The sequence below is a fragment of the Aplidium turbinatum genome, chromosome 5, assembly GCF_918807975.1.
Source record: "Aplidium turbinatum chromosome 5, kaAplTurb1.1, whole genome shotgun sequence".
Lineage (NCBI taxonomy): Eukaryota > Metazoa > Chordata > Ascidiacea > Aplousobranchia > Polyclinidae > Aplidium > Aplidium turbinatum.
This window is the reverse complement of record NC_137476.1, coordinates 30525610-30552117: the sequence shown is the minus strand read 5'-3', so window position 1 is coordinate 30552117 and position 26508 is coordinate 30525610. Positions and strand designations below refer to the sequence as shown.

General features: G+C 37.2%; 1 protein-coding gene and 1 pseudogene across 1 annotated transcript; one reads left to right on the top strand and one right to left on the bottom strand.

Moving 5' to 3' along the window:
• Nucleotides 1-978: 978 nt before the first annotated feature.
• Nucleotides 979-5830, bottom strand: LOC145771123 (thiamine transporter 2-like). The gene is made up of 8 exons (XM_082582860.1): nucleotides 5723-5830; nucleotides 5315-5460; nucleotides 4960-5079; nucleotides 4288-4600; nucleotides 3831-4056; nucleotides 3102-3294; nucleotides 2546-2701; nucleotides 979-1207 (listed from the first exon to the last, which is right to left on the bottom strand). Exons 1-8 carry the CDS (start codon nucleotides 5828-5830, stop codon nucleotides 1078-1080), a joined length of 1392 nt encoding a protein of 463 aa, XP_082438986.1. The 3' UTR covers nucleotides 979-1077.
• A 4874-nt stretch (nucleotides 5831-10704) lies between these two features.
• LOC145771122 (chymotrypsin A-like) lies at nucleotides 10705-16818 on the top strand (annotated as a pseudogene).
• Nucleotides 16819-26508: the final 9690 nt, after the last annotated feature.

Genomic DNA, 26508 nt, shown 5'->3' with positions numbered 1-26508 from the left:
TGTTTGTTAATGAAGTCACGCGCTAACCAACAGCTATCGGGGGGGGAATAAATCATTTACTAACTTGCTTATATACAGTAGGCTAAGTGTTGCTAGCTTAGTTGTCAGTTGTCGCTTGCTCAGTTCACAACTGGTCAACTGCTGACTTGTACTGTAGGAGATTCGCCACTGTAGACCAGCCGTATTTAATTTGTAGCCTAATCTGCAGGTTGCAGCAGCAAATGATGGATTTATTGACCAATTAAAAGGCAAGATATATCTAGCTGAGAAAATGTTTGCGTGTTAAGAGATCAGGTTATTCACAACTCCCAATATCATTTGTCAAAATCGCACGTGGGAGGATAATGAAGGCGAGTTTTGGAAAAACAAATGCAACGAAGGGAAGTAGGTTAAATAAGGTTTGGCCTTGGGTAGTAATTTTCATGCTATCGCTTGAGGTAAAGGCCACTGGTCTGGTTTATCAAAGTGTGCCACGGGCAGGGCCATGAAAATTTCATTATCACGGGAAAATGTTGCGAGCTGTGAAACACCTGATTTACTAAACTTTTTTTCAGCTTTGTTGAATCTCTAACCCTTAACCCTAACCCCTTTCTTGCCTTCTGATTGGTCAAAACCCCCATCTGCTGCAGCGACCTACAGATTACATCTTCCATCCTGTTACTCTTGCATGTGTTATTCGCATATAACTTCTGCTACAGGTAGGCTACCGGGGGTAGGCTAACCAAAACCATTGATACCGAAAAAACGTATTTGTTAAAATGTGTTGTTGCAGCAGCATGGAAGCGCAATGTCTGATTCGGAAGAGAGGAATTTATGAAATGACTTTTTTCTCTTAACTCAACTTAGCAGGGCGATTTCAAGTCTTTTGTGTAGGCTGGATATAGCATGTAGCTTAACTTAGCCTGTGCTTGAAATGTAATTTAGCCCAGATGACATGTCCAAAACTTTCAATTGTAATTCTTGAGTAAAAACACAACAACTAACGAATGCAACAAAAGTAATTTTGTTGGTGGGTGATGAAAGATAGTTTGATAAAATAATGTAGGCCTATAGCTTAACAATTTCAGAAAACTAATTTCAGTCATCTTCGTCTTTAACATCATCGATTTGGACAGTAAGTTCTTGCGTTTGGAGACGACAACGATTTGTAATAAATTTGTAAATTCCATGTGACAAAAATAGGAGTGAGAGAATTCCAAAGTAGATACTGAAACAAATACTTTTAAGTTATTTAGTAAACAATACTTTTAAGTTAATAGCATCGGAAGTTATTCCGATTTACTACCTAGACCTATATGCAGAATTCACACATCAAAATCAGTTTCTTATGAATTATGGCAGAGTTAGTCAATCTTTTGTCTTAAAACGATAGTTTGAACCTCCTTTTACAAAATTAATAGCCTACTTAGGCGTATTTGGACCCTAAAGTCTGAGTACGGGTAATTGTTTCTAAAATGAAGTTATCCCTCTCAATAGACCAGTGCCGGAGACTGAACGACAACAGGTCTTGCACTTGGCTTATAGTTAACTGACCGGTAATTGCCAATAGTCTATTCCAAGTTTTTAACTTAGGCTATACAGTAGGCTATAGCTTACAATGCCATTGACAGTGAATTCAACAGCAAGCAAAACACTGCTTGGAAAAACAACTCATATGCTATCACAAACAACTTTCAAGAAGAAAGAAGAGAGGTAGTTTTCAACTAAATGAGTCTAAAAAAAGAATGCAAACGCATCAGGCTACATCACAATAGGACTCTAAAAATTATGCGCTTTTTTTCAATTTTCAGATACCCAGGAAGGATTCCAGCTTCTAAATAGCATCCCGGGCCCAGTTCTAAAAGTAGTGCCCCCTTTGAACCCCCTGCAGAGATGTACGTATACGCCGCAAAAGCTACGCCGTAGACTTGCGGAGTAGACTTTTTGTTTACGCTAACGCTTGTGGCCACATTTTTTTGGATACTTGTCGCTTGAGGCTACGCCGTAAAGTTTTCGCGGTTTTTTAGCGCATAGCGTCAACGCATACTTTTTAATGTCTTAGCTGTTGTTTGCATTTTTTTATCAAACTTTCCAAATTTTGAACAAGTTGAAAGAATGTTTTCAATGGGCAAAGACATATTGAAACCAAAACGCAGCAAAAATGTCAGATGAACACTTTCAGATGCTTGTGTTTGTTCGTGGAAATTGAAAATAAAACTTGTTTGTTTCGAGTAGTTTATACCGTGTGAATGTTTGGCACCTAGCAAACAAAATTAGTTTACGCTAGTGTATGCGCTGACGCTGTCACCGTCAACTTTTTTTTACAAGCTACGTTGACACATACGGCGTGTGGTTTTTCGAACGTTTGAGTTTACACTGACAGCGTCAATATTTTTTGTATGCGCGTACATCACTGACCCCCTGTCGATGTCACTGAAGATGGCTGATAGAAATAATACCGTTCCCAACTTGGTATAGAAATAAGTTTTGGAATTATTTTACGCAACAAGAACAAGATGAACTTTCTAATGAGAAACAATTTGTTTATAAAGATAAACAAACTTACCAATACATAACAAATTGAATCCTGACTCCAAGACCAAAGCCCACATCATCAATAATAACCACAGTGACAACGGTGCTCAAGGCAACGGCTAGGAAATTATTCATTCCAAAGATCAAAGCATATCGTTCGTTGTTCAATCCGATGGCTATTTGGTATCTGGAATGTTGAATTTACAACACTGCAATTTACACAACCGTTGAAGCGTTTTAAAAAACTCATATGGATTATAGTTTATAAACAAATTACCTTTCCCACACATTTTAATTCATATATCCAATAACACCAGAAGCGTAGCCACGGGGACTTGGCTTGGAGAGAAATCGCCCTTCAAAAATTGCATCTTAACCCCCAACAAAAAAAAATTAATATTATTGCAACGTTTCAATGACATTGTATTACATGTTGAATGACATTTCATGAATGCTTGGCTGTATTCAGTAGCTATAGAGTATTATTAAAAATATCTTTACTTCAAACATTAAAATATTTTTCCCCAACAGGTGCTTTTGTCACTTTTGACATTGTCTTTCAAGCTACGTCACTGAATAATACTCACTGCGTCACAGTTTTGATGAAGTTGTGCGTGAAAATATACGCAACGTAGGTGGCGTAACATGTCCATACGCTGTTAGTTTGACACATCAAAAAGAGCATCGCAAATGTGAAGGTAGAGCAAACCCCAAGAAATATTTCACCCCAACGTGCCCAGTTCAACTTAATGAGACCAACAGAGAAAGAGCAAATAGCACCTGACAACATAAAATGCCAAAGGCTTTAATAAAGCTTGATGACGTAATAGTCGGGTGATCATTGGCATCCAAGCTTTGCAGCTTAAACACTTCCATAACGTATGACTTTTTTTTTGAGTGTTAGATAGTTTTTTTTTAAAACTTTTGGAAGAAGCAAGCCAGACTGATAGATCGTACATCCGAGTTTGACATTTGTTTCATCGGCGAGGCCCAGGGATTTATTTGCAACAAACTCTTTCCTACGAGTAGACAAGCTGGTATCAATTTAGTACATATCGCAAAGAGGACTCACCGACTTTTTTATAGCCTACATAGATTACTGTAGAATTTGTTTCTGGTGTAGGTTGTCTATTGTTTCGAAACTTTAATGGATCAAAGAGCAAGAATCAGGTAAATTCAGAAAGTTTTCAAGCTAAGATACATTTGATAAGGACTACCCAATTACAAAATCAATTGCTTACTTGTTTAGCTGTAGCAGCGCAGGTAATCTTCTTTTTGTTTATGGTTTTATTGTGAACAGCAATGATTTTACTTACCTAAAACAGTAGCAACAGATACAACAGCTCCATTGTAAACATTTCTATGGCTGTTTTGACTGGAGTGAACTGTTTCCCAAAAGTTTTGAACGTAATTTACAATCAACAAGTAGCCACAGGTTGACAGGATCCACCAAATGGACCAACAAAATAGAACAGGGTTTACAAACGCAGTTATTAGATCTTTACCTAAATTGCACAAAACGGCTTTCCACTTCTTTGAAACCTTTAAACGCAAAATAACAAACCAGAAAAAGTAAATGGCTAATCTGAAGCTTCTACAGTAGTTGACAAGTTTATAGGCACGATCTTTTTTCTAATAATGCCAAAGCCAAAAATGTTAAAAGAAATGTAATATCTTTATTGTGCAATTTCAAACAGATTTAATTAAAACAAAATCATGGCAACTTTCACACAGCACTCGATGAACCTGGAATAGGCTATGTTGTACAGTTACCGTTTTAATAGATTGTTCTTTCACTTTTTCGTTTTCCTTATCAGTGCTGTCTTCAATTGATGACATTTTTGTTTCCAGATTTGTGGTTTGCGACGTTGCATAGAAGAACAACGTCTTTTTTGGCACTGGTAGGAACAAAGACACAAGCAACCCAAGACAAATATTCACGAAGGTGATCACATTCAAGTAAAAATAGTCAATGTCAAAAACAGAAACAAGAATTTGGGCCAAAACAGCTCCAGCTAACCGGCCCAATAGTAACACAGTTCGGGTGTAAGAAGTTACTCGGCGATACTTGTTCTCTGGTACAACGCTGAAAGAAACTTGTAGATAAACGATACAGATAAATACAAAAATGTAAAGGGTACGCTACAGCAAAAGAACTATTTTAAACTCAAGCTTTCTGCACTTTTTTTAATGAATTGTTTAATCTGTATGTGTACTGCAGCTAAAGAGATTATGAAAGTAAATTTCAAAAGGTACAATTTTATGTGACTAGTGATATACAAGTGAAATAACATTTAAAGTTCCAACTAAAGCATCACAAATTTTTTGACAAACGTTTGCGAAATGTCGCTTTGTTTGTTCATTCTCGTTATTTATACAAAAGTGTTGATTGCAAAATACCAAAAAGGATCATATTATTTAATAACAATAATCTTACTGCTATACCTATATGTGTAGGAGTAATAACCAATGTCTCCAGCTTTTGCCATTCCATACAATACCTGCATTGCCTGCATGACCAGCACATTTTCACCAAACAGCAACAGCAACCAGCAAGCAATATAGCTGTCAACGAAAAACTCGAATTTAAACGCTTTATTGACTGTAATTAAGGTCTGAACACTCTGAAAGACTACGTGATCGATATAGTAAAAATAAAATTTTCCAAGTTGGTTGTTGTAAAACGTCTACAGATGTTGAATCAATGTAAAAACGACTGATTTGCTGTCTTCGAATGAATGGAAAGAGATCATACCACAACATTTCATGCAACTAAGCTTGCATATTGTATGCAACGCACCAAATTCCTCCCAAGACAATCACTGGTTTATACTTGAGAAAGTCAGTCAGAAGAAATACTGGAACCAGGAAGCCGAGATACGAATATATCCAAACTGGGTAGATTTGATTCACAAGTTCGGAAGAAGTAAAATTTTTGGGAGGAGCCTATCAAAAATCACAAAAAAATAGTTGAAACTTTTTGAATTGCAGAAATAAAGCTGAGCCAGGGACATAAGACGTTTAAAAAAGACGGACCCATTTTCCAACACGCTTTATGTTTACTTTAGCCAATGCTTTGAAATTTACTGTATAGCCTATGCCGTAGTGAGAAACATTAAACATATTTATGAACAGCAACTGATAAAATTAAGTCTGCATTCAACTGTAATAAAAATCTTGATTTTTGGAAATAACAAAATTAACGTACCATCAAGTAAGGAGTTAAATAGGAATCAGCCGGGTTAAAAGATCGAAAGAATCCGTTGGAACAAAGCAATACTGTTGGAATAATCCATGATTTACTCACGGAAGACATTATTGAAGCAATTTTTGTTTATTATTGCTTTCTTAGTCGAATATTCTTTCGCTGCCCCTGGTTAATCAGATTTGATAGTTTAAATCTAATGTATTTTAAAGCCGTTAAGCGATCCTTCATGCTTGGGAACTTTAGACTATGTTATTGTGATGTAAGCTTTTTGTGTAATATTATAGAATCGGATTGGCAAATGAAGTTATTTCTATCTCTCTCTAGATTCTAGAACAGCAAATTAAAAAAAAATTCTTTTTAATAGGTCAAAAATGGGAAAAACTAACTGGAAAAGGCGATCTGGTTCAGACTTTAGAGAAAAAAAGCTATTGATTTTTTTTTCTGATTTTAATAGGTTATTTATAACATTTGCAGAATGCCAGATTAATGTATTACAAATTACAACTACGATGTGTTGATGCTCTATCTTGCCTAACAATCTTACCTCGCTCGAACTTTTAATAAAACATAAAATAAAACTATTTTTTGCAGCAGATTTACATGCATAAGCTGCATACTACACTGCTTAACATTAGCAGTGATTAACTTTAAATTACATTTTCCATTGTATATCATGATTCTTCTTCACGGATGCTTCCAGTTTTATATTTATTACTAACTTATGCTAGCAGGTAGCTCCAGTGAACATGTACAGTTCCTACTGGTCTACTCACTGACAAGCAATTGTCCTGTCAACAGAATGATATACACAACAAGTTTTAAGCAATAAAATCCAGTAGACCGAAATTCTCAGATCACGTTGGTATTCAATCAACTATGTCTACCGTATCACATTTTAATTGTCCTGTGTTGCTTGAGACTGCAACTTACTGTACGTTTATTGACATATGGCTTATTGGGCACGAAAATCTTATTTAAACTTTGATAGGTTAGCAGACAAAAATGATATGAAATTTAAACATTTTTCCTTTCATGATTAAACTATGCCGTATTTGATAAACTGCAAATGGCGAGATTTAATAGCTTTTCTAATTTACTGTCCCATGCTAATTAACATTACTAGCAAAATTGCTCACTGCGTATATACTGTATACTTATTCAATGCTCTGGTTCATTTCCACCATAGTTGAAGCATCTTTTCAGTTGTTTCTAAAAAGTTTATCTAATTTGCGTCTACGTCGTGATATGAGCACACACTTTGCTTACCAGTGCTAATGAAATTGAAAGATCGTTTACTGAGCAAGTTAAATATTTGATTTAGTGTTGAAGTGTCAGAAACAAGTTGACAAAGAATTTAAAACTTGGAAGATGCAAAACGATGTTTAATTATCGTTTAATGGAACAAGGAATTCTAGGAATACCGTAAACCCAGAACGTTGAGGTAAACCTACTTTGTCATTCGGATATTTTCACACAAACTACACATGTGCCAGCGCCAATGATCTACTGATGTTTTCTTCAATCATTGGTGATTGCCATTTTTCTATGTTACAAAGAAAAGCAAAAATATCATACATCCTTTGAAATTTGCTTGCCAGATTTTTGAAAATACCTTACAAGAATTTAAATTTAATGCACCATCTCTAACCAAATCCTCAAAGCAAATTGCACTAAACTTAGGCTAGTTATGAATCATATCAGTTTAGTTTGTTTTTATTTCTGATCATCACAACAAAAAACAATAGTCCATGTGTGAAAACATAGCAGAGGTCTGAAAAAAAGTAGAAACGATAAAACGCGAACGTGATAACGTTGTAGAATGTAGAATATACGTATTAAAATTGTCCTTATTGTTGATCATATTTCAAGTAGGCTACCGATAAACTACTGGTAAATTAATTAATTAAAAAAAGGGTAGGCCTATTGCTTGTTATTAAACACTAGCTTGTTCAATGTAGGATAATATAAAACATATCAGCAATTACTAATGAAATTACTATAAGCTAAAACAAGACAACACGGTGTTAAAATGATTTGTCATAGGAAATTAACGCTGAAGCAACATAGTGGTAAACAACTTACCACTGCGCTTTGACTTTACTCGAAATTAAAAGATGAATTCACTGAAGTCACACAAAAATGCTGATTAAGGAAGTTTTTGGAAAAGTAGACTTTGATCCCATTGTGTCATCCATTAAAGTTTTCTGACATCATCAGAGCTGTACACAGCAAAAAGATTGATATTCCAATTAGTCTTTGCACAGTAAGCTTAGTAAGCCATGTCTTTGTATAAAACCTATCACATGTGCCATTGACGCTCGCTAGCTGCCGTATTTCATAAACTTGTTTTCTCCACCACTGATCCTTGAGAGTACGAGTAGTTTTTCAGACTGCAGCCACGCATTTTTGCACAAGACACGTTTTGCATCAGATTGAAAATTATTTTTAAGCGTTTCACTCTTACTTTCTTCAAATTCTATACCCATCGATACCCATTCAACTAGCAACTCACTTCTTATTTCACATTGCATTTGCAGACGGTAATCAATGTGAAAAAGAAGTGATCTATTGGCTGGATAGTGGATAACACGTTTGTATGCCGCCTTCTGTAGGTTGATATTGATCGAAAATTTTACTGGTATAAAGCAAACAACGCTGAAATAGCCTACATTTCAATTACTGAGGATGACTTTTAAAAAATCTTTTTTCAATACTGAGAAATAGCCATTTTCTTACCAGGGGCTAAAGTCGCAACACAACAGGAGTGTTTTAGATGAAAATATGATCAACTGCATAATTTCCTTTTTTTTTATATATATTTTTTTATATCTTTACAGGTTTACTTATTGCAGTAGCTAAACATTGCGACGTGGGGCAAAAGTTGCTTTGTAATGATTTTGTTTGGCTTCAAATAAATTTTTTTTTTCAGAAACATTAACTTTATTTCGAACCGCTGTTGACAGAATAAAACTAGGTTCGGTTTTCGTTTCAAAATTTTGCATCGGCGTTTACCAAAACTAACGTCCTACTGACATCTAGTAATCTCGTTGCAACATTGCTAATTAATTTCCATTAATCAGCATTAATAATCTCATTGTTTGTTTATTGTCGCTCTACAACAGCTAAGGTCTTTTAGCGACAGGGCTCATTTTTAATTTTGTATCAGGTTTAAGACGTCATCACATTATTACCAACCAATCCTCACTAGTATTATGTCATAATGAACACAATCGGTACCTACCGTTTCTGAAATTTTTGATGTGACTTGACCTGTGATCGAACCCATACTAACCAGCACTGGAGCAGAAGGCGACAACCACTCGGCCAATGAACTAGTCATGTCATCAATGACACCAAAAATGGTTACTCGTTTGAGCCTGAAGGAAATTCTGTCTGGAAAAGATACAATTTTTTTTGTATCTTTTCCAGTCAACAAAGTCCGTTATTTTTACATTGAATTAATGCATTCTTAACTCAAGTATTCACTCATGATCAGTTTTTCTCTAAGACCGCAACTTAACAATGTTATGGTTTTATTTATTGTCGCTCTACAACACTGTTAACGTTTTTTAGCGTCAAGGCTCCGTTCTAATTTTATATTAGGTTTACAATGTCATCAGTCCCGACTTATTCTCACTGCGCCATGGAAGAAAGAACACAATCGGTACCGTTTTTAAAGTCTTAGGTTTGACACGAGCTGAAATTGATCTTAGACCTACCAGCACCAGAGCCGAAGGCGAAACCACTCGGCCACTGAGCTGGTAAAACGGCAACTTCCTTTGGGAAGTTATGCGTCGACCTACAGTGAGATAAGCACCAAGTCGCGACATTTTCAAAACTTAAATGTTTACAAACGTTACATAAACGTAAGTGCTGATATCTTAACTTTTTTGGTAATTGAGAGCTGGAAAGAAAATTACCTGAGGAACTTTATTGTTTTGTGGACATCACAGTGCGCAGTTAGTAGCAGAAAAGAAATCTAGATCACTTTTCAGAAGAGAGTCTAATGAGGAAAAAGTGTAATATTTTGTGAACTCAGGTTTGTCTATGTTGATGGGGGAATTTGCCGGGGAAAAGATTTGCAGGTTTGCCGGGGAAATATTCCATCCATTAGGTGCCGCTGAATGGAGAGCAGTCTTGAAATGCGTTGCTCAAGCGCACACCCCGAGAGCCGAACCAGCGCCGCTTGATCTTGAAGTTTATTTGTTAACGAAGTCATGGGCTAACCAACTGAGCTATCGGGGGGGGAATAAATCATTTACAAACTTCAGCCACTTGCTTATATAGTGTTAGGCTAAGTGTTGCTAGCTTAGTTGTCAGTTGTCGCTTAGTCAGTTCACAACTGGTCAACTGCTGACTTGTACGAGATTCGCTACTGTAGACCAGCCGTATTTAATTTGTAGCCTAATCTGCAGGTTGCAGAAGCAATAAGTGATGCATTTATTTGATTTATTGACCAATCAGAAGGCAAGATTTATCTAGCTGAGAAAATGTTTGCGGGTTAAGAGATCAGGTTTTTGACAACTCACAATATCATTTGTCAAAATCGCACGTGGGAGGATTCAGAAGGCGAGTTTTGAAAAAACAAACGTAGCCAAGGTGAGTAGGCTACAGTAGGCTAAATAAATCTTGCGTAGTAATTTTCATGCTAACGCTTGAGGTAGGCCACTGGTCTGATTTAGCAAAGTGTGGCAGGGGCAGGGCCATGAAATTTTCAATATCACATGAAAATTTTGCGAGTTGTGAAACACTTGATTTACTAAACTTTTTTCCCCACAAAGTTTTTTCAGCTTTGTTGTCCCTAACCCATAACACTAACCATTTTCCTGCCTTCTGATTGGTCAAAACACCCCATCTGCTGCAGCGACCTGCAGGTTACATCTTCCATCATGTTACTCCTGCCTATGTTATTCGTATAACTTCTGCTACAGGTAGGCTATCGATCGTTTTTAAAAAATTTGGGCTTTTGCTTCTCTGAAATAATGAAGACGTCGACAAGTGACCAAAATAAAATGCTGTCACTAAACTTTTCATTTGAAATCTTCTTTTGATTTCACCAAAATCAGTGATCCAAAAAGATGCGTGGTGTGATAAAGGAATAAAAAAGGTGGAGAATATCACACTAAAATTAGCAAATTTAAGTTTATTAAATTTAAACTGAAAGAATTTGAATTTTCAAGTTAACTTGTATCAGTCGACTAGACTGTAGATTCACCAATTGGACTTTAAAAAACATTATAACACTCCACATAACACTCATCATAACAGGCTACATGCGTGGTCTACACCTACATGCAGTAAAAGAAATGAAAAGAATAAAAGAAATAAACAAACTAATAAAAGAAGCCAAGTAACAAAGGAGATTGAGAACACGCGAAAAAATTTTAACAATATAAAAAACAATCGCAGTATTTCTTCTGTTACAAGATTACATCACTCAATGCATAACACAAACATATGACGTCAGCTAATCACCTGGCTAACTAGTTCAGAGAGACCATGGTAAGACATCTTCTTCAAATACGACTTTGAGTTGCTCAAATTTAATAAAGTTTTCACAACAGTGATTATGTTTTCATATACACTATCGTCAGTCAGCTTTTTGCTTTGGACGAGAGAAAGAAGACAAAGCTGTCCAGTGCAATGGAAAGAGCTTCTTCGGTGAGACGATGTTGCTTTCACAGAACAATCATCAGTTGGTGACGCTCGGTTCCATTCTGTAAATTGGAGCGCTTGTGCACGATCTTGCGGTGGAGGAACGAGATGGAAGTTTACAAAGTGCCTGGATCTTCCAAGGACAAGATGTCCAAAGGAATATGAAGACTGCAATACATTACCTTGTCCATCAGGTAACGTGTTTTCATTTTCTGTGTAAACTTTTCTATAAACTTAGTTGTAATCCCAACAACACCAATCAAAAGGTTATGTTCACAATGATTCATGCAACGTTAAGCGACGTTTCTTTCTAAATATATTGAACTGATCACTCTGAAGAGGACATTGCAACACGCTGATCTTTGCAACCGAACTCTTTCAGTGGTTCAAAGTGGCTCTAATGATCCAACTAAAAGTCTGTGACAGCTTCCCTCATCGTCAGCATCATCGTACTGTAAAACAAGGTTTCTTAGCTGGAGGTGCTAGAATCAACTTTAGGGGTTGTTGAGAGATGCTAAATACAATAAAATTAAGTTCCAAGGAAACGTTTGCAGTTTGAAGCAAACGCTTTATCAAAATGATAAACTTTGATGAAAATATTTCAACTTATTATGTTGGTTTGTTGTTTGTATGTTCAAATAACGATGCTCAGTCTCATTGATTTGTTGTGTTGAATCTGTGGTGTCTGTGGTCTTGTAAAGTTACTTCTCTCTCAAAGTTGCCCCAAATATTTGTTTGTACAGCTTCGGTAGAGAGTTTGTCTTGTTGAACCATAGGCATACGAAGCCGAGCAACGTCATCAAGTTTAACATATTAAAGATTATTATATTTACAAAAAACACAAAACTACGCAACAATTAAATATCGAACGTTTTCGACATCACACGAAGTTCTCTTCAAGAATAACAACATATAAACAATTTTTACTACATCTGAATAAAATACAATGGTTATTATAACTATAAACAGGAAAAAACAAAAACTGCACAGTACTTCTGACTAGCTCATACTCAACGATATAGGCTTTGCGAGAATCCAAGGTAACTGCATCAAATGGTGTTGAACAGATCACTTGATGTGGTAGAAAGGCAAGGTGCGAAAAAACTAATTTTAAAATACAGAGAGCAAGAAAGATGAGCCGCAAGCATACAATTGTCTGTTCAAAGGTGGATTGTTACGTTTTATGTACAGGGCTTCTAAGATTTTAGTTTGATACTCAGACCTGCCTCTGGACATGATCTCAAATTGTTTTATAGAAACGTTGTTTTTGCATACTGTACACGAGAAAATGTGACCTTTAATGGCACTTGTCTGTATGGAATTCAAATTCAAGTGTTCCCCAGCTCTAGTCGATAAATGTCTTGTTGACATACCGATGTATGTCAGGCTTGCATCACGCAAACAACTGAATTTATACACAACATTAGAACATAGAGCAAAGAGCGTAGGTGACTTAAGTTGGAAATATCTGCCTACTTTGAACGTTCTATACAGGGTAAATGTCACAATCGACATTTTACAGTGTAAAAGTGACATTTTACATCGACATTTTACATTGTTACAGTTTTACAGTGGACATTTTACAGGGTAAAATGTCCACATCATATGATCTGTTCAACACCTCTTGATGCAGTTACCTTGGATTCTCGCAAAGCCTATATCGTTGAGTTTGAGCTAGTCAGAAGTACTGTGCAGTTTTTGTTTTTTCCTGTTTATAGTTATAACAACCATTGTATTTTATTCAAATGTAGTAAAAATTATTTATATGTTGTTATTCCTGAAGAGGACATCGTGTGATGACGAAAACGTTCGATATTTAATTGTTGCGTAGTTTTGTGTTTTTTGTAAATATAATAATCTTTAATATGTTAAACTTGATAACGTTGCTCGGCTTCGTATGCCTATATTTGTTTATGTTTCAAAATCAATACTTTTCAGATTCTTGCTCATCAGATGAAGTCTATCGATACAATAAAGCTCAGGATGTTGCAAACCAGTTATTTCGTCTTTGTGCGGGGACTTTAAGATTAGTAGCAACATCATCAATGGGCAGGACGCAAAACCTTTCGAATGGACATGGATGGTAAACGCATTTATTGAACTATCTTGACATAAGAATGACCAAACGCATGCATAGAAATGACAAAAATTTGCAGATTTTATCGCAATGCAAGGTAATTCGTACTAGATGAAGGTTTAAATTAACCGGACGGGCAAGTAAGGAAGCCAATTTTTGTGTCGACCTTCGCGGACGTGATTACGTGTTATGCCAAAACAAGCAGCCTGCTCTCGCTAGATGGCGCACAAGAGTTATTACCTCACAGTCTGGCAGTTTATTATGTTGCTTTGCTGGTTTTGTGTCATTCATTTGCACAACGGTCTAGTTTTCCTGCAATCTTAAATTTATTGAAAATGTTGTGAAATATTATTTTAGCTTATCCTCTTGTTTTACTTCAATCAGATCTTCAAGAAATATATTCTTTCTATGCTCGAAGTAACTTAACTTGATGCATGGAAACCAACTCATTTCAATTTCTAGGTCTTGGCAATTTGCATAATATTCCTGGAAGAAGTCAGTAGAGTTTGTTTGAAGAAACCTGACTAAAATTGAGATTTCTACTGACCATATCTTGATAGTTTAGCTTGTTTTGTAATAAAAAAAACTTGGCATACTTGCACAATAGATTCTTCTTAAACAGCTTCAATTATGACTTTTGGATGAAAAGTATTTATTTCATCTTCTTAGGTGTTTCTTCAAATTGGACCCAACAACAAAGGGAACTATTATTTCTGCGGGGCAAGTTTGCTGTGTGCGGAGTGGGCTCTAACTGCAGCCCACTGCGTCGAGTAAGTCAATTTTCTCATCACGAGACCCTTGTATTTGAGAATGGGGGGTGCTCTACTTTCGCAAAGTAATTGTTTATACTTTATACAATCAATGAATATAAACAAATATTTTGGTGAAACGCATCAACCTGATGCCTGATAGAAAAACGAAAAATGTTTCAATTTTTTTTTAGTTTTTTTTTTAACTTTTCGTTTGCTTGACCATCAAGGGTATGTGCAAAAAGACCAGAAAAGCGTTTTGCTTTGTGACGTAACAAGCGCAGTTTGACAAAATTTTGATCACTGGTCCCTTTGTTTCATTTTGTTTCTAATGTTCAGCGACTTCAAAGATCAGCCCCACCTAGTGACTACGATGGCCGGCATCAAAATTTTGCGGGATCGAGGTCAGAGAAGGTTGGCGCGAGAGATCATTGTCCATCCAAGCTACAGGGGCGCGGTGGCTGATATCGCGCTGGTACAGGTGAGTGGATGATGGTGATGATGCTTGTATTATTTTCATTGCTTTTGCATGAAAACTAATTGTGATGCTTAATTTTAAATCCTTAACTTTTGTATCCCTTTTCCAGGTTGACACCCCTTTTGAGGTGGCCACAAATTTAAGGCCGGAAATTCCCGTTCGCCCCATTTGCCTTCCGCGTGGAGAAATCACACCGATTGATGCTCACTGTTACGCTGTTGGCTGGGGGTCGAGTAAGTTTCTTGTTTAGGTTTAAAGTTGAGGCAACAAACATGGAAAGGAATCTAACCAGCTCTCTCCAAGATCCTGAAGAGAAGATCAAATCTCCTTTGACACATCTTGAGTTTGTACCAACCAAGTGAAAGATATTAATGACGTCTTAATTGAAAATACAGTATTGTTTGAATTAATTGAAACTGTCAGAAAAACAGGCTGAAATTGTGTATATTGTGTATATTTGGTTTATTGCAATAATTTAACAGATGTGTATAGTTTAATACCTAATGTGGCCTCCACCTTTTTTCAATATTGCACGAACACGGTTTGACATAGATTCGATTAGTTTTTTGCAGTTTTCTGCAATTTTTGGGTCCCAAAACCACACCTGAATGATGGCCTCCATCAGCTTCCTTACGATGGTGCAGTCCTTCTTGCGTAATCGTGCCTTGATTATGCTCCACAAATTTTCGATGGGATTAAAATCCGGAGAATTGCCAGGCCAATCTGGTAATCTTGTTTTTCTTCAAAAAATTAGTGGTTTTTCTAGAAGAATGGCATGGTGCGAGGTTTGTGAGAAGGAGTGTTGGAGAGACGCTGAAGCCCTGCCATTTCAATCAATGTGTAAAATATCCCCCCAAAAAGATGTTCTGGAGAAGTTTTAGCCACAGAGGTGTTGGATCACTGTTTCCGGTGAAGAAATAATTAATTATCCAAGACCTGGGAAAAGCATTTCCTGAAGATGGGGGCATTTTTCAGCATGACCTCACACCATGCCATTCTTCTAAAAAAAACACTAATTTTTTGAAGAAAAACAAGATTATCACGTTAGCTTGGCCTGGCAATTCTTCGGATTTAAATTCCATCGAAAATTTGTGGAGCATAATCAAGGCACGATTATGCAAGAAGGACTGCACCATCACAAGGAAGCTGATGGAGGCCATCATTCAGGTGTGGTTGCGGGACCCATAATTTGCTAAAAACTGAAAAAAACTAATCGAATCCATGCCAAACCGTGTTCGTGCAATATTGAAAAAAGATGGAGGCCACATTAGGTATCAAACTGTACACATCTGTTAAATTATCACAATAAACCAAATATACACAAATTCAGCCTGTTTTCTAGACAGTTTCAATTAATTCGAACAATACTGTAAAGCTTTTGATATTAAACAGCAGAGAATTAATAACGAGATTTCAAAGTTTCCATCCAGCTATGAAGTTTTTGTCAAACGATTTCTATCGTTTGTTAAAACCGAGTACTTTCTATTCCGCCAATCCCGACCCGAGCGACCATAGACTACACAGACACCTTCAAGTGGTGAAACTTCGTAACTTGGATGTCAACTCTTGCGTGGTGGGGTACAAGACGGATCCAATCATTTCTGCAATCGATCAAAGTGTAATGTGCGCTGGGGCACTCTCTGGCGGATATGATACTTGTGCAGTGAGTGGGACTTTAATTTGTTCTGGCGATGTAAGAATTAAACGACCCACAAATGAATATGAAGTTGCAACCGATTAAGTTCACAATTGATTCTCCTCCAATTCACAATGTTGATCACAACTGCAAGAGATGGCTCGCGACCTTATCAAGGCATCAATGGCGTTACAAACCTATTCCTTTAATTTCCTCACCACCAACAATTTCTACATCATGTAGAATGTGGAAGGGATGCCAATTTGTAAAATCCTTTAATTTCTACAGGGGGACAGTGGAGGACCTCTCATGTGCCAACGGTGTGGCTCATGTTTCTGGTACGTGGCAGGAATCACGTCATACCGGGCTTCTACGTGCGCGGTTGCCAAGCGACCAGGCGTCTACTCGAAGGTGGTGGAGCACGAGCTCTGGATCGACATCATCACCGGGGAAATCACCGACGAGACGTTGTTTCAGCATGAGGAAAGCTGTCGTTTGTGACGTCACACAAGCACAATGGGACTTCCACTCAAGTTGCATTGTGCTGAACAATGAGCGACCTCTGCACAGGCAGAAGTGTGGTTTACCATCACGACCTGCGTTCAATCTGGTTATAACAGTTTTGTTTTCGTTCAATGCTACTGCAATGAAAAAATAAAGTCAGATGTCAGCGGTGTTCTATGATTACTTGCTTTCTCATTACTGTAAAGTAAATGAAAAGTTGTAACGAATAGTTATTTCTGTTGTTTTTTCTGTTTCTATCTGTTGATTTATTGCTTTATTGATTGTTGAAATCTTTATCCGCGGACAAAGAGAGCTTCTTGAAGAGCTTATTCCTGGCAGTTTCGAATACTTGTAGAGGCTTTGAATCACTGACGCAGGCTTGGTCACCGAGATTGACAGAGTGAAGTTTCCGATTGTTGAAGTGTTGCCTGGGAAATATCCTATTCATTAAGTGCCGCTGAATGGAGAGCAGTCTTTATCGTGCGTTGCTTAAGCACCCACGCCGAGAGTCGATCCAGCGCCGCTTGATCTTGAGCTTTCTTGGTGCATAAAGTGCACGTTTGCCCACTGAACTATCTAGGAAAATTGACACAACAACTCGTACTAGAAACGAATCGACAACGCCGCTGGCATTCCTAACTCTTCTGTAAGAACATCAACAAATGTTTAAATCAAATGTAGTTATTACTATCTGAAGCCTTTACAAATTGTTTCACCTAACGGATCATCAGAAGGTCTTATTCAAATAAGACCTTCTGATGATCCGTTAGGTGAAACAATTTGTAAAGGCTTCAGATAGTAATAACTACATTTGATTTAATTCGCTCTGCTTTGCCTTTTTGCTTGGCATTGAGCACTTTTTGTAGTATTAATAGTTTTCATTGTTTCAACAAATGTTTAGATATTTCTGTTTGAAGCTATGACAATATACCTCGACTAAGTTGCTGGCGGGCCACCTTAAAATTTCAATTGCATATTGGCGACACAGTGAGCATCGTTGAAGTTTAGAACAGCGCCAAAATGTACATTCTAACAATCAGACATTACTTTTTTTTTTAAAGTGGTAGAAAACTTTTGCAGAATTGATGAAAACATCAGCTTCAGTCACAGTCTCTGTTTCGACTTTCTGGATCCGATTAGTGACGACGCATTCACGATCATCGTTCCCACTTAATTTGATTGACAGCTATTTGTATGTTGTCAATCTGCATCAGCATTAACAACTACACCGGCTGCTATTCTAATGCAAGTCTTGTATTTTTGTCATAACTTCATGGCATGGACAAACGTTTGTCCATACTTTACAGTATGTGCAAACGAAATATCTGAAATTCAAAAGTTTCCAAAAGACTTTATATCTTTATATGTCTTTAGACGAGTCAATATAAGGTTGAACCCCAAAAAATGTCACAAAACACATTAAAGTATCTTGGTCGGTGACACTTGCAGGCAGGAAGTGCCAGATGTGAATGGAGTTGTTAAGCTTTTGAAAGGTACCAAAGTCATTGTTTGAATGCAGAAGTAGAAGTTTCGTATGTAGTTCTTACAGACATGTACTTTGCCTGTTTGAAAACTTGTCAATTTATTGCTCTAGCAGAAAGCTATGACAAACAACTGGAAAATATTCAATTCAATTCAATTTATTTTTCTTTGTCGGAAAATAACAGCAATGAAAAAATTACAACTAGTGAACGGGAACAAAACCAACTAAAGGAAAAGGTGGCAAAACTACAAAAGTTTAAAACGTGCATGCGATGCAAATTTAAAGGTTACGTACACGAAAGTAAATTAATCACGGCCACCAAACCTAACAGTTTAAAGTAGATGAATTAGTTGGAAGTACCAGTTGGCTCCACATACCTAAAGCAACTGGAGGTGTGCCAGTTGATGAAACCATGCGGGGACGACTGAACCTTACAATCAATATAAAAAAGAAAAATTAACAACACGAGCATTTAAGAATAAACAATGAACATACGGCATATTATTACATATTAAACATATTACATATTATTTACATATTAAACATATTATTTACATATACAAAATACTATGTACAGTAGGGTGGGTCGATTTCTCCATTTATCATATAAATTTGAACATAGGTGAGACTTTACCTTCTAAACATTTTGTCAAAGTTTAAAATCGTTTTGGGCACAGCAACCCTTTACCCCAATGACCCTCTGTTTCTATAACAGGGTTGCCAAATTGGGCGAAAAGTTGCAAAAAAAATTGTGATTTTACCTCATTTTTTTGCCCAATCTGGCAATTCTGCACAATAGGCGAACTTCTAATAGTTGTGCGGTTTAACACACCAAAAAAGATTTGTGAAACTGACTATTTATCTTATTCATCCGATAATGATCCGAGTTTCATGGAGAGTGTCTCAATAAGTAGTGCCTACAATACCATCCCAATCCCTTGTGGTGCAAGGGAAGCCGATCGAAAGATGGTTTCTGACGAAACAGTTGCTGTTATTGCCACTGCTACTTTGCAGGATGTGTTAGAAGATTTCTCCACAGACATCATTTTTGACCCACGAAAAGTGAGACATAGCCGAGTCAAGATGGGTACTTGATTGAAACCAACCCAACATGTCGTCAATAATTTTATATCGCTCTATTTCGATGGGAGAAAGGATAAATCATATGTCTTTGATGACTACCACCACAGGAGAAAAATAAAAGAATACCATTACGTTTTACTAACATAACCTGGTGACATCTACATCTCTCATGTCACAACACCAAGTGGTTGTTCAGTTGACATTTTAAAATGTATGATCGATGAGAATATGATCATGGATGGAATTCGGATAACAGGTTGTGACGGGACAGCAGTGAACACTGGGAATCGTAATGGAGTAATTGCTAGAATAGAAGATCATATCCATTATCCAGTATGAAGTTCAGTGGAATATATGTTGGCCTATGTTGCCTATCCATGAGTTACCATTGCGCCATCTATTTGGATTATTTGGAAAGACATCTGGTGCAGAAACATTCATAATTGGTGAAATTGACGATATTCTGTGGTCAAACCTTATAGCCGTGGAGATTGCATTGTTTGATAAAATTGTAACTCCCCATTTGCTAAAATTGGACAATTCAAAGGATCTAAGCACAGACCAGATGTACCTTTTGGAAATCTGCCATGCAATCAGTTCTGGGGAATGCTCTGAAACACTCTTACACAGAGATCCTGGGAAATATAATCATTCACAGGAGCAAATCGAATGTGCCGCTATCATGTTAGTCAAACCCATCCATCAGAAGCTGTTAAGTCATTGACACGATTCAATTGCAACTGTATAGGCCTGTATGGTTTGCCACTAAGATGGCCACAGAAATCAGCGATGCTCCAGCAGTACTTTTCCTTATGATACAACTCAGTCGTGGACTTGAGCCAGTAGAAGTGCAGTCTGTCATCGACAAATCGATCAAGCAAAATTGTTATGCAGCTCACCCCAAAAACTTGCTATATGCCATGTTTCATGACAATAGACCTGCCATTCGTGAGGTAGCTGTTAAGCGAATTCTGAAAGCTTTCATCCACGATAATACGAAGATCCCATCGCCCTGCTTATCAACTTAATCTTAATGCAAAGGGAAAGGATTATATTGATCTGATCGACTGGACACAGATTGACGTTACTGAACCACCATTATTAGCATCTAAGAGTGAGGATGAACTTTGGGATGCAATAAAGTCAGTCCCAGTAAAGTCGTCATACACACCACAGACTCAAGCCGTTGAAAGCATGATTCGTGTAGTCGCTGAGGTCAGCCTCAAAACTGTCGGAAAGGAGAAAAGGAACTCTATGAATCATTCTATCTTAGATGCAAGGAAGCAGCGGCCTAGGCTATATTTGAATCAAAGAAAGACTGTGTTGTTTAGTTTAACATCCAGGTGTGATTTTAACTCATTAAATTTCAATTGTGTTTTGTTTTCACTCCAGCCTACCTATTGAATATAATTTACCCTGAAGTAGAAAATTATATTTTTCCACACGACCTGGGGTAAGTGGTTAGGAGCACACCATCACATTGAAATTTTAACACTTTATTTAGTATGGCAAGCCTCACCTAAATACCGATTTATGCGACAATCCGACAATTTTATGTGAAAATCGACCCACCCTAATGTACAGTGCATCGTTTTAAGTAAAATGGAGTGTTCGCAGCAACGACAGTGGTGTGATGTTGAATAGGAATTGACAACTGATGGGTACAGGAATTTAGATTAATTAACTTATTATTTGAGCATGATATTAAACCGATGATCATGAATAATGAAAAATGTAGTGAAGATGATATGAAAATGGTCTAGATGGCATGCGGGTGACTTCGGTATCAGAGCGGGAAGGAGTTTCTTTGGAGTTTTTTGAAATGAATTTGCAACCAAACTTCTGGAGAGTGATCCAGCTTCATTGTTGAAGTACTCTTGTTTGTTTGTTTGTTTATCTTTATCCTGCATTGCGGGAAAGCGGACTTGAGCGCTATGCATCGGTGTACGCCTTCCGACGTACACCTGACCCACGCTGCAGCCGACTGCAATGTCTGTTTCCGGTTGTCTACTCTACTTATGACTTAAATGTGGTACTACCCAATACTCGAAATCGATCACTGGGTAGAGGCAATTTTGTTTGTTTGTTTGTTTATCTTTATCCTGCATTGCGGGAAAGCGGACTTGAGCGCTATGCATCGGTGTACGCCTTCCGACATACACCTGACCCACGCTGCAGCCGACAGCAATGTCTGTTTCCGGTTGTCTACTTTACTTATGATTTAAATTTGGTACTACCCATTACTCGAAATCGATCACTAGGTAGAGGCAATTATCGTAAAGTTTCTTACCCAGAGAAACAACAGCAAGTGCGAGTGGCTGGAGTCGAACATGCAGGCTTTCGACTGCGAGCCCAACGCGCTAACCACTCGGCCACGGCTGCCGACAAATCAAACAAACAAACAGACAAATCAAACAAATCTTGTCAAACAAATCTACACAACAAAGTGACAGAGAGTTATAAGGTTCTGTGAACAAGTATATTATACGTAGTTCGGCTAATTAAAGGCGTATTGCATTGGTAACATATTAGCACCTAATAGCAGCCTATTGAAATTGAACAGTTTTAGGTGGTGATGGCAGATGTACGACAGTGACAGCTGTAATAAGCTAAGCATATAGGCCTACTAGGTGTCAAACAGTAGTACTTGAAAGATTAAATGTACAAAAGTGGTATCTATTACACAATGGACGCATGCTAATCGGTTTGATTTTTTGTTTGCAGATGGGTTTTCAGCTTGCTGCTGAATAATGAAAAGGTTTCGATTTCAGTAATGTGTTTAGGGAGATCGTTCCAGACTTTAACTCCACTAAATTGGATGGATTGTTGGGTTAACTTTTTCGAGTAATAGGGGAGAAAAAATCGATTGCTACTTCTAGTTGATATGTGATGCAAGTTGCTGTTAAGTTGAAATAGTGAGTTAAAGTTTTTAGGCAGTTGATTATGTTTTAGTTTAAACATGAATTTGCCAGTTTCGATGGTATAAAGGTTATCAATTGTGAAAAAACTGTCAACATTGTATTGTGGTTCATGCTTAGTGATCATTTTTATGAATTTGTTGCAAATTTTTTGCAGTTTGTTTACAATGGTAACATGACCATGCTTCCAAGCACTAATGCAATATCTTAGATTGCTTTCAATGAGAGAATGATAGAGAAAAATCAAATTCGTAGAGTTTAAGTAAGGTTTAATCTTGCAGATTATTCCGAAATTTCGTCGCAGTTTTTGTAGCAAGTGAATCATATGGGATTTCCATGACAAATTTTCATTCAGTAAAATGCCTAGGAAACTAACAGTGTTAAGACGTTCAATGGGTTGATTGTACACAGATAATGTATGGGTGAAGTTAAAAGTGGCAAAAAGTGTCAAATATAGACAAAAAGTGTCAAAGCAATTATGTTAGCTTCAGCTATGTTTTCCTGCAGATGTAAATACACAATGCTTCACACTTGGCCTTTTCCTTAACTTTTGATGGAGTGCTAGAGTCACGATCATCAAAAACAAAGAAAAGCTGCGTTTTCAAATCGGTTGCTTTACAATACGAGCAATGATTACTCTTCTTTCCTTCAAAATTTCACACTTGGCCTTTTCCTTAACTTTTGATGGAGTGCTAGAGTCACGATCATCAAAAACAAAGAAAAGCTGCGTTTTCAAATCGGTTGCTTTACAATATGAGCAATGATTACTCTTCTTTCCTTCAAAATTTTGCAAAAACAATGCTTCTTTTTCTATCGAGTCATCTAAAATTCGTTGATACACAGTGATGGGCATTATCGGCGATAATTATCGGCGATAAATTTTTATCGCTTATCGTTATCGCTCAATTATTTTTTCAGTTATCGTTTATCGTTATCGCCAAAGGCAATATTTGATTATCGCCGATAATTAATCGCCGATAAATTTTATTTCGGATCAACGCACAAGTGGAAAGACCATGAAAAGTAATATTTTTACTAGCCACCTAGTTAATGAAACTAAAATTAAAACCAGTTCTTCTTCAGTGCCTGAAGCGTATGTGCACAGGTCGTTGTCAAGGGAGGGGGCACGCCCCCTGCAACGACGGCCCTGACAACACAATATTTTTTAGAGTTGCAAATTGCAATGCAATGAAATGCATGCAACAAGTCTCTTGTTGTTTTGCTGCAATCGGCAATCGCGAGTGAATTTTACAATTAAAATGTAAGCGCACAGACAGTACAGATTCCTTTGAAGCGAAGCGAAAGAAATTGGCAAGTGGTTTGTGAAAGTGTCGCAATACGAGGCCGCTTTTACATCGGAAACATGGTCTTTCGCGCCACCTCACGATCAACTATTTTATTTTTGTGTTTTCCCAATTCGTTGGAAGTGTTAGTTTTTAGTAATTGTCGTAAAAAAATAAAACTCCTCTCCTCAAAACATGAAACTTACTGTTTTAAGCGCATTAAATCTTTAGATGAGTAGATTAACTAAAATTGCAAGAACTTGCCTTGAAACGTGCGGTTACGTCACAAACTCAGTTTAAAAGACAAATTTCACACACAATAACAACACAAGATCGGTTATAGACTATAAGATTGATTTTTTTCTAGCTTGGCGATATAACTTTAATCCAAAAATAATAACCAAATTCGTAAGTGCCATTTAACTTATAAAGTTAACCCATTTGTGCCGAAAGTGAAAGTACTTAAAAAAATTTTCGGAAAATTTAAACATTGCATAATTATGACCTAAAGAACATATCACAATTATATTTTTCCTAATTGTGTTTGTACTTTTTGAGAAAAAAACCGTCCTATACATAAGATGCTAGGCAAATCCGTTATCAAATTTCACAAGTTTCTTGTGCGTAATGCTTAAGCGTTATTACATTTTACTTATCGCTCAAAGTGATGAATGGGAAATGTCTTGTTCATGTCTTGTCATGTCATTATTGTCATCGAGCATTTTATTGAAATAAAAGTTCAAAAAATATGAAGATGAAAATTAGCAAAGTAACACAATATCACTGAAACAAGTCATTGCGGAATATGATATTGCTTGAAGCATTTGACATGCAGACCGACATCACATTTTTTGCATCTTGTAGTAGTTTTTGCATGACAATAGGCGCATCGAGTTGCGTGGTAAAATTATGCTAAATACAGTATAACCTTTCTCATTTACCTATGCGACCTAGCCTACCTCATCAAATATTTTTATTCCCACTAATACAGTGCCTATATTGTAATTTTATCTCAACAACTCAGCGTTCTGCCATTGCTTTAATGAAGGTGTTCACAAAGAAAACAAAAAAAAATATCTGAAATTATCAGTAAATTACGATAGTTATGTTATTGTTCTTAAACAAACACGACTAATTTGACAAGCTTGATGGATTTCACAGTATGCACATTTTTATTACCAATAACGCTTAAGATTACTGATAAATTTTCAAGCATTTTGCGGTTTTTGGAATTTTTTCAATTATTGCTGACTTTGCTGTAAACAGCGCCCTTTAAGCAGAAAGCAAAATACAAAGTTTGGAATTTTTTATGGTATTTTCATTTGATTTAATTATTTTTCCTGCTGCACGTGAGCGGCAGTGTAACTCAATTGATAAAAGCATCCAACTGGTATCTGAAGGTATAATTATAAGCACGGCGGTTACCTCAGTGGTTTGATTCTGGATCAAGAGGTTGAAGATTCGATACCTAGGTTACTGCCGCTGTTGCGATTCTATTCATGCATAACTTACAAAAAGTTTTGTCCCTTTACAGTATATTATGTTCGATTTTTCGTCATGTTGATGAAAACAGTTCGTGCTGCATGGGATGGGGCAGCGCTAATCAAGAAAAAAAATTATCGTTATCGGACATTATCGGCGATAATTTATCGCTTATCGATATCGCTTAACTTTTTTTTGATTTATCGTTTATCGTTATCGCTTTAGGCATTTTTCGTTTATCGATTATCGTTATCGCTTAACTGAAAAATGAGTTATCGCGCCCAACACTGTTGATACACCACAGATTGACACATTCTTCCGCAACGGAGTTATACACTGACAGGTCCCACCTACTCATGGCCGGATTAAGGGTAGGCTACTGTAGGCCTAAGGCTATTTACTAGAGAATGGCCTAATTTTGCAAACCAAGTTAGAAAAAGTAATAAAAATACATAAATGAAAAATTGAAATTATTTACTGCAAAGTCACGTCAACATAACAGAAAAATGGCTAATGATGGCGCATAATTGGTTTTGGAAACAAACGCAATTTTTAGCGTCGAATTTGAAGCAGATGGAAAAGATTTTGGAAAGAAATGGATAGTAGGTACCTATGGTAGCCTAGTACTCTACCTAATGACACTCTAAATCTAAACCATAGGTTTTCAACCTTTTTTCCACCACGGCCCCGTCAGAGCAATCAATGTAGTCTCGAGACCCCCCATAAAAGTAGCCTATGCAACAAAAGCATATTTGTTTCTCGGCAGCCGATTTGTAGCAAAAATTGACAGCGATAGACACCGTGTTTCGCCCATTAGGCTGGGCTCGTCAGTATCGCACCACTTTTAGTGTTAAACTGTTTTATTCTCATCAACAGCGCACGGGTACAAATAATTGACACGGCGAGAGAGCACAAACAAACATAGCCAGGTCGAAGACTTTCAGAAACCGGCCTGCCACACCCCGCGGCGGCGTGACGATGCACCCGGAGGGGTAAGTCCACCAGCTTAGGTCGCGGGGGCCAGGCTGGGGAGTCGAGGTACCTGTGGAGGGAGAGTGTGGATCAAAAACGTTACATGACCCGTCCGCAAATTTAGAATGGCGGAGCGGGCCAGGGAGACAGGCTCTTTCTGCATTGCCCAGAAAGATGGCCTGCGATGTTTCTTTTTTTTTTTTTTTTTTTTTTTTTTTTTTTTTTTGTGGCAGAGCGGTGACCGATCGCGCTCTGCCACAAAGGCAGTCGACCACCGCTTTACCAGTAAGTTTAACTCTTATCTTTGTGGAAAGAAAAGAGCCAACAAAACCAGCAGGCACCAGGGCAGAGGAATTTAATGCAAAATTTAACCAAATTTGATTCATACCGACAGCCAGTTATGTTAAGCATAGCTAGATAATAGGAGAAAAATAATGAGAATAATCTACATTTTCGCACTTTCGCC

Bases quoted from the DNA above. Each gene is read 5' to 3' on its own strand.
- LOC145771123 (XM_082582860.1), bottom strand. From the start codon at position 5,830: ATGTCTTCCGTGAGTAAATCATGGATTATTCCAACAGTATTGCTTTGT. The intron at 2,702-3,101 runs GTGAGTATTATT...TCAACATTCCAG, and splicing joins TTCATCAAAACTGTGACGCA to ATACCAAATAGCCATCGGAT. The intron at 1,208-2,545 runs GTAAGTTTGTTT...TATTTGTTTCAG, and splicing joins ATTCAATTTGTTATGTATTG to TATCTACTTTGGAATTCTCT.